This window comes from Paramormyrops kingsleyae, chromosome 24, assembly GCF_048594095.1.
Source record: "Paramormyrops kingsleyae isolate MSU_618 chromosome 24, PKINGS_0.4, whole genome shotgun sequence".
NCBI lineage: Eukaryota > Metazoa > Chordata > Actinopteri > Osteoglossiformes > Mormyridae > Paramormyrops > Paramormyrops kingsleyae.
In genome coordinates this window covers 2626945-2641838 of record NC_132820.1, presented here as the reverse complement: position 1 = coordinate 2641838, position 14894 = coordinate 2626945, and the positions used below count along the sequence as shown (strand labels likewise).

General features: G+C 47.5%; 1 protein-coding gene across 3 annotated transcripts in view; it reads left to right on the top strand.

Moving 5' to 3' along the window:
* Nucleotides 1-12086, top strand: part of LOC111836737 (protein phosphatase 3 catalytic subunit alpha-like) — a 44456-nt gene extending 32370 nt beyond the window's left edge. For all 3 annotated transcript variants that reach the window (XM_023798256.2, XM_023798257.2, XM_023798258.2), the window contains exons 7-14: nt 1667-1744; nt 1927-2021; nt 3975-4100; nt 4585-4662; nt 5310-5394; nt 6314-6411; nt 6631-6681; nt 11290-12086. In XM_023798256.2, the coding sequence (XP_023654024.1) occupies nt 1667-1744; nt 1927-2021; nt 3975-4100; nt 4585-4662; nt 5310-5394; nt 6314-6411; nt 6631-6681; nt 11290-11468 (790 nt within the window). In that variant the 3' untranslated portion in view covers nt 11469-12086. The remainder of the gene's footprint in view (nt 1-1666; nt 1745-1926; nt 2022-3974; nt 4101-4584; nt 4663-5309; nt 5395-6313; nt 6412-6630; nt 6682-11289) is intronic.
* Nucleotides 12087-14894: the final 2808 nt, after the last annotated feature.

The following is a 14894-nucleotide window of genomic DNA, read 5'->3' as shown; positions in this document are numbered from 1 at the left end:
GAGGTGGAGAGACCCAGAGAAGGAATGATCAAAGCGGAGCCGGGGAGGCAAGCTTGTGTTGGAGAAGAGCTGTCATCTTAAAGCAATCAGCGGAATCACGCGAACGCCACCGGCCCCGTCTCCCGTCGCTCCATGACAACACGCTTCAGCAAATATTTCTCCTGCTTTTGGACCACAAGCAAAATTCTTTTGGCTTGACAAAGTGCCAACATTAAGGAAAGGGAAAGGAGACCGGAGGACAGTGGAATGGAGATCCGGCCAGCACTGCTCTCCTCGTGTGAGGCGTGGTTCACACTCATGCGGTTTCGGTCGGCACCTACAGGGATGCTGGGTATGAATAATGCTAAACCTCAATGGTGTCTTTAGCATGGTGCCTGTAGGGACTCTGGCTGCATTGCTGAGGTTGTTTATGTCCCAGTAGGACATCGTAAACCCCAAGGAGGCGGGGCTTGTGTGTGACCCTGTGATAGGCTCACACATACCCTTGAGGATTTCTGATGCTCCTTTCTATATAGGTTTGAAAATCTGTCAGCCATATATACAGGCGTGGTGACTAGGGTCTGTATGGCAAGTTGGATTTTTGGGTTAACAAGATAACTTGTTGGATTTAAGGTGGTCTGGGCTAAATGTAAATGAACAAAGATAAAGTCCATACAAACTGGGGCACCTTAAATCCGATAAGTTATCTGGCTAAAGAAAAAATTGGGCTTTGTGGTAGAGTCCCGAAGCAGGTAATCAGCTAGCAGATAATGATGGAGGTAAATAACTAGTTAAATGGCCATCGGTCATCAAGAAAAAACAATGGGGGACAGGGGGCGATGCATGGCTCACTGGGTTAGCATGCAGTGCCTGAAATCAGAAGGTCATCAGTTCAAATCCCTGGGTCAGCAAAGTAATTTCACCAGTGGGCCCTTGAGCAAGGCCCTTACTGCAACATGATCCAATAAAGGTAATGAATATAGATTTTAATGGAATGAACTGATTAATGTACTGAAAGCCCTCCACTCACTGTTATACTCTCAGTGACTAAGTGCTGTATTGTGTTGAAACGTATCAGTGAAGGACACACACAGAATATTAGTGAACATACTGTACGAGTGTAAATACTGGAACACGGAGAGCTAAATAAACGGCATGTCGTCCCGTGATTTTTTTTTTACGCTTGTGTTTCTGTTTGGCACGCGGCTGAGGTCCGTCCCTCGTGCAGCAGCGGCGTGCGCGCAGTCGTGCGCGCAGTCCTGCGACGCCAGCCTGTGAGGCGGCAGGAGCCGCGCCGTGTTCAGAGGTGCAGACGTTTGCCACGCCTGAATCGTGCAGTGGTGAAGTCCCCCAGCTCCGAATCGCTGTGGCGTGCTCCAATCAGACACGAGACCACATCACGTGACACTTTTGTCAGGGAGAAGGAAACCATACTGCATAACCACCACAGTGCACAAAACAGTGTACTGTATTAACTTTACATACAGTATATATACTGTATTTTTAAAATTTGTTTTGCTGCCCCTAGTGGACAAGAGTGGATACTACATTCACCAGTCTTTTGACAGACCTATGAAGCCTGATTTAGTGGATTTTCTACAGGAAAAAAAAATGCAGAAGGCTTATTAGGTGTAATTTACAATGCTGCTTATCTCCATTGTATTGACATCCCCTTTTTTTCTTCCAGTTACGCCGCCGTGTGTGAGTTTCTACAGAACAATAACTTGCTCTCAGTCATCCGGGCTCACGAAGCACAGGATGCTGGGTAAGTATCTCCGTCTCACTCGTGACGGTGTGCAGCATCCTAAGATATGCCGTAAGATTTCAGCACTGTTTCAGCGACCACTGTTAGGCTATGTGATGTAACTGTGCTGCGTGCAGACCAAAGTGTGCAAAGGATTGTGGGGGATTTGGTGGTCAGAGGTGAAATGCGCCCCCTTTCTGCAGTTACCGGATGTACCGGAAGAGCCAGACCACCGGCTTCCCCTCTCTAATCACCATCTTCTCAGCACCGAACTACCTTGATGTTTACAATAACAAAGGTTAGTCTCTTCTTCACGGGGCACACCCCTCCATCACCCCCCTCCCCCCTCCCTCCCTGCCCCTCCATCACCCCCCTCCCCCCTCCCCGGGTGGCTGGCGATGGTCCCTCTCTCGTTGTCCCCGCCAACCGAGACACGGGGAGCCTGATTCCAGAGAGGCGGAGGGACCCACTGTCGTCATGGCAACGGCCTGGGCGTGCGTCTCTGGGGAGCGTCTGTAAACGGCGCGGGAGCGGCTGCGTGCGAGAAGCAGAAGGATGGGAATGTAGGGTAAAACGGCGGGGGGGCGGGGGGGGGCACAGCGGCTGTTAAACGCCCCCCCCCCGCGACGGGGCATTACGTAAACACTCCAAAGCCGTTAAGTTCACACACTCCGCATCGATGCGAGTGTATTACTTAGAAATAAATAAGTGATTATATCAGTATCCAGTTATCTGGTAATTAATGTGGTTTTTTTTTTATGGGGGGTGAGTCATTTGCCAGGGAGAGGTGTGCCCCCCCCCCAGTCTGTGCTGATGCATGCTGTGTGGGTGACTCATTATCATTCTCTTAGGCTCTTCCGATGACACTCCAGTTGTCCAGGGAGACACGGTCGTGCCGCCACCCCCGCACCCACTGTGTGTGTGTGGGGGGGGGGGGGCAAGGGTGGGGCCACCAGGACATTATTCCAAACTGTGACCTGCAGGATTTCCACCATGCGTCTCGTGCCCCCTGGAGTTTTGGGATGGTCACTCATTTCCCTTATTTATCCCTCCTTCAGTCGTTCACCACTCAGTCGTCTTTAAGGGCCCCCCAGCTGCGTACGCTTCTGCAGCCCACTTCTGTGGTCCCCCTCGCACCCCACTCCGAGACCCCCAGTCGTTTTCGTGAATTACTTATTTTCTGCAACCGACAAACCTGATTGGGCGACGTGAATCACCAGCGGTTGGCTGAAACAGATGGTTTGCTGGTCTAACAGAACAAACATCCGTGAGAGCTGGGGGTCCGCTGGGCCTCCGGCCTGGCTGATCCGCTGTCAGGGCTGATCACCTCCACTGTGCGTGTCAGTCAGAGATGGAAAGGCGTGTAACCGTGCAAAGGTTATTCTGTCTGATGAAGTCACTTATTGTCATTGTAGAATCATCCTGAAAAAAACTGCTTCAAAACAGCTGGGGAATCCAGCAAGACATGTGCGACTGAGGATCTGTCAGGGGGCAGACTACCCAGGCCAGGCAATGTGTTGTGGTAGTAGGCCCCCTATTGGACGGATGTCTTTATTACAGGCCTCCAAACTTCTTTCTTTTTTTTAAAGGAAAAGTTTTCTTGAAGTTCTTTTTGTACTTTGAGTATGACTCAGTGTTTGTAACAGCTGGTTGGTAACATCTGGGAACATTGGGAGGGTTGTGGGTTTGAATCCACATATCAGCACCTGCCCCTTAAGCACGGCCATTAACCCCCGCAGCTCCAGGCGCGCTGGACATTGGCTGACTTTCACCCCCGGGGATGAATCAGGTACCTACTGCAGCGTGGGCTGCGGAATGTCTCAGGTATCCACCTGGCCATGTTTCCCATGTCCTCCTAGAAGTCTTCAGCCAATCAATACAAAAAATGACAATATATACAAATTATCACAAGGGCGGCATGGCTTATGGTAAATTTTGCCAACCGGGGGGAGTTCCCTTTGCTAGATTTAGCATTACCGAAAACAGGCTCATAGAACTGAAAAAGGGGGGCCCATTCAATCATTAGGGCAAAGATGTTCAGGCACCCCCCCACCCCCCCAGGCCCCAAACATGAGGGCCTGAAAAACAGTTAAGATGTCATACCAAAATATCTGATTGTTCACGCGAGTCAAGCCTGGTCCCAGTCCTGAATCTACGTGGTGAATGTCATACACAGGTGATTAGGACTCGATGCTTATGCCATTCGGGTTCATGCTGTGACATGATGCTGATCCCCCCCCCCCCCCCCCAGCTGCTGTCCTGAAATACGAGAACAACGTCATGAACATCCGGCAGTTTAACTGCTCCCCCCACCCCTACTGGCTGCCAAACTTCATGGACGTTTTCACCTGGTCGCTTCCCTTCGTCGGCGAGAAAGGTTTGGCCATTTTCTCGGTGCTCTTTGTCCTTTTGTGATAAGATTTAAAAAATATCATTTGAAAACCCTTTCATAAATCTGCCGTAAAACTAAAATACTAGAGCTGGTATTTTAGCCGTTGTACATATGAATGTGCTGTGGTGAGTGTTTTCAGCACGCTCATACTTCAGAAAGGCCTTGTTATCTCTTTGGAACGAATTAGCTTTGTCCTATCTGCAGAGCCTGCTTTAATGAATGGACTGCATGTTGAGCCAATCAGAAATCACTTCTTTCTTTTTATGTGGACAGGAGCACTTTCAAAATGAATTTGTAAAGTAAGACGATGCCAGCCAAGGTTAACAAGATTACGAAAGAGTGGTATATTAGTTCATTCATTTGTTCAAGTGAGCAGGTAAAAGTCTCATGGCGCCCTCACATGGCAGAAGGAGGGCAAGTCAGTGTGCACGTTCCTTCTCCTGACTGCCTTTGTGCTCTGACTTCTCAGTCACGGAGATGCTGGTCAACGTGCTGAGCATCTGCTCCGATGATGAGCTCATGAACGACGGCGATGAAATCTTCGACGGTAAAAAATTTTTTCAATGTTGACTCTGAATGGGACAAGCAGGTTCAGAAAATCAATATATAAGTGTTATTACATTTTATTATGAATTTCAAATTTTGATACTTATATTTGAGAATTGTGCTGGTTACTTGAATGCTCACCTGTTCGGCATAAAGAATATTCCCTGAAAATCCTCAGCAAGTGTTTCTCCCTGAATTGCTGACTTGGGAAACGGCCGGCCTGCCCTCATGTCCCTGTTGACTCGGGACATGCCCGGCCTGCCCTCATGTCCCTGCTGACTCGGGACACGCGCGGCCTGTCCTCATGTCTCTGCTGACTCGGGACACGCCCGGCCTGCCCTCATGTCTCTGCTGACTCGGGACACGCCCGGCCTGTCCTCATGTCTCTGCTGACTCGGGACACGCCCGGCCTGCCCTCATGTCCCTGCTGACTCGGGACACGCCCGGCCTGCCCTCATGTCCCTGCTGACTCGGGACACGCCCTGCCTGCCCTCATGTCCCTGCTGACTCGGGGCACGCCCGGCCTGTCCTCATGTCCCTGCTGACTCGGGACACGCCCGGCCTGTCCTCATGTCCCTGCTGACTCGGGACACGCCCGGCCTGCCCTCATATCCGCTCTGCTCACTTCCTCTCTTGGTCTCTGTGCAGCCAACGCCGCTGCTGCGAGGAAGGAGGTGATCAGGAACAAGATCCGAGCGATCGGGAAGATGGCCAAGATGTTCTCTGTGCTGAGGTGAGCGTCCACCGTCCTCCCGGTGAGCAGAGGTCACTGTGATGCCGCCTTCACTGCTGACTCAGTCCCCGCTATCAGGGATTCGGAATTACCAAACTGTGATGTACTAGGCTTGGGCCTTGAAATATCAGGTGTTAGGAGACTTTTTAATGAACAACCCTACATTTTCAGTTATTTTTTGAGTTATGGTCATATAATGATGTCTATGAAGAAAAAGTTATCTTAATAATATTCATTAGTACTATTCATTAAGGGGTGGCATGGTGGTGCAGTGGTTAACACTGTTGCCTCACACCTCTGGGACCAGGGTTCGAGTATCTGCCATGTTTCCATGTGTGTGGAGTTCTGCCAGTGTCGTTGTGAGGTTTCCTCCAGGTACTCCAGTTTCCCCCCACAGTCCAAAAACATTCTGAGGTTAATAGGGGTTGTCAGATTGCCGATAGGTGTGTGTGTGTGTGTGTGTGTGTTCCCTGCGATGAGTTGGCGCCCCAATTCCCTGCTCATAGGCTCCAGACCCCCCCCCCCCATGACCCTGAATGGGATAAACTGTTGCAGAAGATGGATGAGTATTCATTAAGGATCAGATAAAAACTGCAAAAAAATCAAATGGCTAATGACTGTTAAATTCTGATAAATGAAGTTATCCTGCATCCTCAGGAAAATACTCCACACCCTCCCACTTTTGCTCACTGTGCCTTAACAAGGCCAGTGGCCCAATCAGGATCAGCTGGGTTTCATTAACCGAGGCCTTATTGGCTGAGGGATGTCAGTGGGTCTCCAAAGAAACGCAACCTCTGAGTTTAGCCCCGCCCCCTTCACTTTCCCTGCTGCCTCCCAGTGACCAAAACAAAGAAGCTCACTACAGAGGGCCTTTACACCTGCTTTAATGCTTCTCTGTGCCCCCCCCCCCCCCATCCAGAGAGGAGAGTGAGAACGTCCTGACTCTGAAGGGCTTGACACCCACCGGCATGCTCCCCAGCGGGGTTCTCTCCGGGGGCAAACAGACACTGCAGAGCGGTAAGCATTCAGTTCCCACATCCAGCCTCTACCTCTGTGTGCAGTTCCACCGTGTATCAGAAGGGCGGCGCTCCCCTGGCTCTGGGCGGATTGCGTTTGGTCTGACGGCACTTGCCGGGAATATCGGCTCGATACTCACAGGCCTGGTTGTGTGTGTGTAGCTTGGCTGTGCATGGCTTTCAAGTAACTCCACCCCCTCCCCCCCTTTATGCTCCTCAGCTACGATCGAGGCCATTGAAGCCATCGAGACTGAACAAGAGGACGGAGAAGGTAAACGTTCGTATGACTCAGGGAGAAAAGCCCCGGCGTACCGATTTATCTCACCAGAGGGGGGTGATGCCTTTAGGTCTCCTGTGCGAATATGCCGGTTTGCACGCCAGGTTGACAATCTACGCTTGACTTTGCTCCGCTGTCTCGGACTGGACTGAACGAGCCCCAAGGTGCTCAGGCGAGGGTGTGAGATGATAAGCCAGCACCTCGCCAGCATCATCGGGGAGCGTCTTTTGGTGCTGAGCTGAACCGTATAAAACCAGCACAGCCACAGAATCCAGCGACTGATTAATGTGGGGAAACAGACAAATTTACCAAAATCAATAAACCAAATTTTTTTCAACAGAATTAAGACATAATGGTTTCCTGTTCTGAAAGTAATCCACTAGCGCCCCCTGTTGTTCAGGGTGTGCTGTACTCCTTTTGGACACTTTTTTCACCACACAATACTGCTGTGGCCTCGAGTCTCGTTTGATATTTGAAACAGTGACATGAGTAAGACGTTCACTTATGGCATATCGACACTGACAGGTACATACAACATACGTGTGAAAGCAAGCGCAACGTGAAACGTGAATATCTGCTCACGGATGAGCTCATGGGCCTCTGGGATATTGTATGTTTGTTTGGTTATTAATGTCAGCTTTACACTGAGGTGTAGCTGGTAGCAGTGTTGACTGTCACCTGTGGGGCTGTGACCCCAGCCCAGCCCGGCGTGCCTGGAGTTCTCCCCATACCATGTGACTTTCCTCTGGGGGGGGGGATTCTGTCTGAGCCTAAACACATGAAATTAGGCTAATCTGTGTCTCCTCACTGCTCATCGTGTGTGTGAGGGTATGCATGTGTGTGTCTGTCTGTGTGTGTGTGTCTGTCTGTGTCGGCCTGTCTGTGTGTCTCTGTCTGTCTGTGTCTGTGTGAGTGTCTGTCTGTGTCGGCTTGTCCGTGTATCTGTGTCTGTCTGTGTGTGTGAGGGTATGCATGTGTGTGTCTGTCTGTGTCGGCCTGTCCGTGTATCTGTGTCTGTCTGTGTCTGTGTGTCTGTCTGTCTGTGTCTGTGTGTGTGTGTGTGTGTCTCTGTCTGTGTGTGTGTGTCTGTCTGTGTCGGCCTGTCTGTGTGTCTCTGTCTGTCTGTCTGTGTATCTGTGTCTGTCTGTGTCTGTGTGTCTGTCTGTCTGTGTCTGTCTGTGTTGGTCTGTCTGTGTGTCTGTGACTATCTGTGTTTATGTGTCTCTGTGTCTGTATGTGTCTGTGTGAGTGTCTGTCTGTGTGTCTGTCTGTCTGTGTGTGTCTGTCTGTGTCGGCCTGTCTGTGTGTCTCTGTCTGTCTGTGTCTGTGTATCTGTGTCTGTGTGAGTGTCTGTCTGTCTGTGTGTCTGTCTGTGTCTGTCTGTGTGTGTGTGTGTCTGTCTGTGTCGGCCTGTCTGTGTGTCTGTGTCTGTGTGAGTGTCTGTCTGTGTGTCTGTCTGTCTGTGTGTGTGTCTGTCTGTGTGTCTCTGTCTGTCTGTCTGTGTGTGTGTGTCTGTCTGTCTGTGTGTCTCTGTCTGTCTGTGTCTGTGTGTCTGTGTCTGTGTGTCTGTCTGTCTGTGTCGGCCTGTCCGTGTATCTGTGTCTGTCTGTGTTGGTCTGTCTGTGTGTCTGTGACTATCTGTGTTTATGTGTCTCTGTGTCTGTATGTGTCTGTGTGAGTGTCTGTCTGTGTGTCTCTGTCTGTCTGTGTGTCTCTGTCTGTCTGTGTGTGTGTGTCTGTCTTTCTGTCTGTCTGTGTGTGTGCCTGTCTGTGTTTATGTGTCTCTGTGTCTGTATGTGTGTATTTTACTGTGTTTATGTGTGTGTTGAATGTGTCTGTGTGTCTTTCCGTCTGCGTGTGCGAGGGCACCAGTACCAGCTTGTACCTTTGCTTTTCACTGGGGTTGTACCTTACAATTCTGTACTTTTGAGACTTACTTTTGTACTTAAGGTACAGAATTGGACTCCCCACGGTACAAACAACATTAATTTACCCTCCAATGGTACAAAAATGTTCCTCAGAGTCCATTAAAAAGGTCCAATTACGCGCAGCTAAGGCTGGCAGACCCTTGAGGGTACAGCCCCAGTGAAGAGGAAACCCTAACCCTAACCCTTTTTTTGAGTGCGTGTGTGTGTGTGTGTGTGGGGGGGGTTTATGTCCCCTGAGATGCATGGGCATCCCATCCAGGATGTGTACCTCCTCTGTGCCCCCCTGTTCCTAGGATAGGCTCCTGTTACCCCCCCCCCCCCCCGCCCCCCAAACCCTGGACTGGAAAAGCGTTCAGATGAATGTTTGCCAGTATCATAACTAACAATGAGAGGACGTGTATTTAGCTGATTTTACAGCCGTAATTTCACAGCTGAAGCCAGGGGGGGCCACTAGGGATTCTAGGGCCCCCAAACCCAGACCAATCCATTTGTATTCCAAATTTTTGGGGGCCTTTGGAATCATTCCCTCCCTCTTTACAGCACAGGTGTAGCATTGCATATGGTGTGCTGAGGCATTAAATTATGATAAAACACAATAAGGCATAGAGAACAATGGAGAAATTAATTATCAAAAGCGCTGGCATCAAATTTTGTATGAATAGTCAATTCAGATTTTATAACAGATGCATTACAATTTTTATTGGAATATATTATGATGGTTGTATCCTTCCTTATATTTAAAAACACTAAATATAGTCTTTATTAATTATGTCTTTATTTTTTTTGACACATAATTTGTTTGCTTCTGAAAACTGAAAACGCGCTTTCAACAATAACAGGCCATTCAACTGTTAAAAACATAAAGCAGTAATGGCCGTGTTATGCTTTGGAATCTAAAACGTTCATGTAAATATTCCTCTAATTAGACATGTTTTTGGAATGGCGCTGAAGAGCGGGGGCAGGCAAACCAAACCGAACAGGAAGACAACCATCTGTGTCTGTTTCCTGTGTGCTCTGCTGCACCGCCACCTAGTGGGGAAGTGCGCCACTGCACTCCGCAATCGTAATAATAACAGAGGTCTGTGTTTTCAGAAATGTTCAGTCTGTTGAGCTGTGTAATTTATAGTACAAGGCTAATGAGGATGTATATAACTGTGATATTCGTATCTCTAGTCTGCCTTGCCTGGTAACTCTTTCTAGAATCAGACTGGTTTTCTGTGGTTTCAATACGATTATTTTGATTGCTGATTACTGCTGATCCCGTGTTCATAAAAGTTGCCTCTTAGTGATTCACCATCCATAAGTATGCAGGTGTCATGTGTGAAAGTGAACGAGTGCTTAATGTTCAGGCACAGGCTGACTGTCTCAGTTCACGAGGCTGAAGGGCCTCGTAAAACGGGAGGAAATAGCGACTCTCTCTCTATCAGTCAATCTCTATCAGCACTTCCCGTTGACCCCGTCGTCAGCTTCGTCTCCTCAGTCTGACGGAAACCGAAATACCTCTGGTGTAGCTGCCCCCCCCAACCACTTTTTCCTTGGTTCGCAGGGGCTCGAAGCCCTTTCACCCTCTTCATCCGTACGGAAAAATAAATCCTGGGGCCTCACAGTCCCTCGGCGGGCCTGCGCTTTGCCGTCTTCCCCTCTTGCTCCCCGTGTCGGGGCGGCACCGTGGACTCGTGGCCCTTAGGGACGCCCTAGGCCGTGTCATTTCCTGCCACTCGCCCTGCTGGTCTCCTCAGGAGAGGAAGTCACATGGTCAGGGTGGGGGGGGGGGGTATTTTTCCTCCACACCCACCCCGGGTTTAGGCTCTATGCTGTACGGCTCCTTTTGTCATGTGCCAGCTTAAGAAAAACAGCACCGGCTAGAGTCCACCTTGGTACGGTGTGACCTTCACCCGATCCTGCGCCAGATGGCCCGCCGAGTCAGCAACCCCCCGCTGGCTGCTCCCGCCACGTGGGTGAGGGCCATGTCCACCAGAGAGATTCCTCACCAGTTACAAAGGTCCTACTAAACGCAGATCAGGGATTCACCAGTTACAAAGGTCCTACTAAACGCAGATCAGGGATTCACCAATTACAAAGGTCCTACTAAACGCAGATCAGGGATTCACCAATTACAAAGGTCCTACTAAATGCAGATCAGGGATTCACCAATTACAAAGGTCCTACTAAACGCAGATCTGGGATTCACCAATTACAAAGGTCCTACTAAACGCAGATCAGGGATTCACCAGTTACAAAGGTCCTACTAAACGCAGATCAGGGATTCCTTACTGTCCTGCTTTTGCCTTTGGTTTAGCATCTCTGTCACCGTGTTGCTAACCTCGGATTTTGGGCTTTCACAGTACACTTACAGAATGGCCTTCACAGACGGTCTGGTCCACACCGCTCTCTCTCGGCAGGACGCTGAGGAGGTGCAGACTCGCCCCGAACGGGCTCAAGCGTGGCACAAGGAGGGGGTGGCTGTTTAAAATGTCACACGATGTTTACACGAGTGAGCGGTCTCATGTGATCTGTAAAGGAAGCAGCCTGTATCACAAGGGTATTTGGTTCTGAGACACGTGTATCGGGGCGTTAGGGGAGCCCAGGTGCAGCGATCAGCCGACCGTAATACATTCAAATCAGCTGCGTCCGGCCGGACAGTAAGAACCTCTCTTCCCCTCTTTCTCAACAGCGGTCCGTGGGTTTTCGCCCCAACACAAGATCAGCAGCTTCGAGGAAGCGAAGGGCCTGGACCGCATCAACGAGAGGATGCCCCCACGCAAGGACGCCGTCAACAACGTGGGACACTCTATGGGCAAAATGAACATGTCAGAATCCAACGGCACGGACGATAACAGCAATATACAGTGATCCGTCCGCTGCGAGCGCAAACCGCCGTCTGCTAGCGCCGGCACCGCTGACGACACGCGGCCGAACATCGCAAACTGCAAATTCAGGCCTCAGCTAAACAACAACAACGACAACAATGGACTTCATCGACTGAAATATGTGTTTCTTTTTTTTTTTTTTTGCTTGAAGTTTAATTAGAGAAACCATCAGATTTGAAAGGTGCTTTGCTTTTGATGCTGTGTTGTTGGCAGCAGATGCCTGGGAGGGGCAGGTCTGTGCATGGTTGGATTGGGGTGAATCCGCTTTCAGGAAGTGGTCCCGAAGTACATAAGCCGCTTCCCTTTCCTGTCAGGTGTGGGTCTTTCGGGTTTCCTTTGAGATTCCTTATTTACATGCATTGCCACTATATATAATACTATATAGCTATGTTATATATATATATTATATATAACAATTTTAATGACATTTTTAAATCATAAACATATAAAATGATACTGCTGTTCAACATGTTTTGCTACTACTATTAATGAATATAAAATATTTATAAAATTTCAAAAAAAAAAGTTTAAAAGTGGTAAAACCTTAAACTATGTGCAATGCAGCCTTACCTGAGAATTAATTATTTATTATTACTAATTTTTTTTGGGGGGGGGGGGGGGGGGTGATGACAAGCCGTGAGGTAATTACACGGGACTGGCTGTGGACCGCTCTCCGTCTGCCCGTCCTGGGTGTGTTCATGCCACATTCAGTGTGCTAGCAAACTCCACTGTCTCTCACTTGCCTGTGATCAAAGAAGTAAAAATGCACAGTTTATCTTTCTTTTTTTCCCACAGACCTATTTTGCCATCACAGTAAAAACAACAGACAGACTGAACAAAGACAGTAATTTGTACAGCATCCGCAGAACGCATCGTTGCATGCGATTAAGTTCCTTATTGATATGTGAGATTATATTTGTGCTGTGTTTTGGTATTTAGTAGATTTTAATAATTTCTCACTTCAAATTATATTTGTAAGGTTATATTTTTGATTTGTATAGCTTTTAATTTTTTTTCCCCTTTTGTATGTTTCCACGTTTTCATTATTTTGCTATCTTTGAGTTTATTTTCTGCTGTACAGACACAAACGCTCTTAAAGGTGTGAAGCCTTCTGTTTATTTTTTCTGTTCTGTTGATGTACAGAAGTTGTTCAATAGTGTGAATGAATATATTATTCAGTGACAAGCAACATTCAGGCTGCCAAAGCATGATCGCATGGTTTATTCCGACATAAACAAATCTGACCCAAATCCCGTGTCTCACTTTTAAAAGGCAAATATATTCACATTATAATTCTTGACAATATTCCTCTTATTATTATTATTCTTATAATTAAACTTACTGTTCCTTATTCTTCCACTGTTTTCTGAACTTTGTTTGGTCTCAATGTGGTACACTTTGAGAAAGGAATTTCTTGGAATTTAACTTGTGACAATTTTTCTTGTATTTTTCTCTGGAACTTAAGTTTTCGCATATGACTCCCTAACAATACACACATTGTAAGCATGCCCTATGGGACAAGCCTTTTTTACTCTTGAATAAAATATGCATGAAGTACCGACACGTCTCATGATATTTCCTTACACCAGCAAACACATATCGCTTCTTTACTTGATAATTGTTACTCGCTCACCTTCCGTTGCGTTTTTACTCTAAGTGGCAGCGAAATGAACCTGATAGGCATATTACTGTGTTTGCCACAAGCTGCTGTCATGACGCTGTGGAAATTATTCTCTTTACGAGTATTTCTTCTGTGATGATCAAAAACATTGTTGAACATGAAGAATTTCATTCATTTTTCAATAATAACGTCAACTTGAAGGTAAAATCAAATCTGCACCAAAGATACGTTTGATACAAAGATACAAAATGACGCTTCATGAACCATTTGCTGTATTTTCTGTCCCCACTAGATGGTGCTCTCTGTTAAAAAAAAAGGGCTGAAAGCATGCCCCAAAGCAAACCCAGAGCACCATCTAGTGGGGGCAGAAAATACAGCAAATGGTTCCTGATGCCTCATTTTGGCCATCGCTAGTTCAGCGTGGTTGTTTAATTTATTATTATCAGACACATAATTAGTCACTGTACTTCAAAGTCATCATGTTTGCAACGATGCAGGTCCTGCATTTGGATTCGGAAGAGGCTTGTCGGTAGATTGGTAGGTAGTGGGTCGCTCTTGATGGATGCTAAATGAACAGTTTGTTGACATTTGCATACATTCTTCCTTGGGCTTGTAATGTTTATCATTGTTTTTGGTTCCAACAGTGTCTCATAATTACATGGAATTATAAACTCGGAAACAGAGCCAGACACTTTTAAGTCATAATTTCCACAAAGCATTAAGATGTAAGTTTTAAGGGATGACGTTCACAATACAGTGGCAATATTAAGGATTAAAGTAGACACACTGTTGTGTAGCAGTAGTGTGTTTCTCAACATGATCATGTAAGTAATGTAAGTAAGACACAGTCACTGTTTTAACTCGCATTTCTCCTGGATTTCATCCGTAATTTTCTTTTTGGATCTAAAAAATGGAGCTCAGCAATGCAGCAGAACCTTCAGCTCATCACCTCGCTTGCAGCTTAACGGCTGCTTCAGGGTCTGCTGTAAGATCTCAGCAATGCAGCAGATGCTTCAGCTCATCACCTCGCTTGCAGCTTAACGGCTGCTTCAGGGTCTGCTGTAAGATCTCAGCAATGCAGCAGAACCTTCAGCTCATCACCTCGCTTGCAGCTTAACGGCTGCTTCAGGGTCTGCTGTAAGATCTCAGCAATGCAGCAGATGCTTCAGCTCATCACCTCGCTTGCAGCTTAATGGCTGCTTCAGGGTCTGCTGTAAGATCTCACCTGCTTCCTTTCCTAACTTCAGTTCATTGTGTCTGACCCCAAAATCTCTCGTGTGACTATTATCTTATTTGCCTTATGTTTTACATTTATTTCTCCAGTTGCGATTATAAATTTAAAAACCTTTTTTTTTTTTAAAAAAAAAAGGTGAAAATCACTGAGATATAGAAAAACATTTATTGTCTTCAAAAACAGGGGAATTTTATCATCTTTAGCATCTCTTAAACTAATTCAGTGTGTATTTCTGATGAAATTGTCAATATCTTCCATTTAAAGGGACAGTGTCAATATTTTCCATTTAGAGGGACAGTGTTACGCGCAGGAAGTTTACACAATCTGTCAGTCGTGACTGTGTGGCCATGTGTGGGAATGGCACAGAGCCATTGGGGCCACAGCTGTCTCACACTCAACCTGAATCACCAGCCGTGGACCAATTTGTTTGTCTTTTCCGCAAGTCTGCTGCATATTTCCTGTCATTCTTCCACAGGAAGTCGATAGAACAGCAGCCACTCCCATCCCTCCCACCGGGAAGCGCTACGGGGTCTGGGCCTGGGCACTGACTTGTC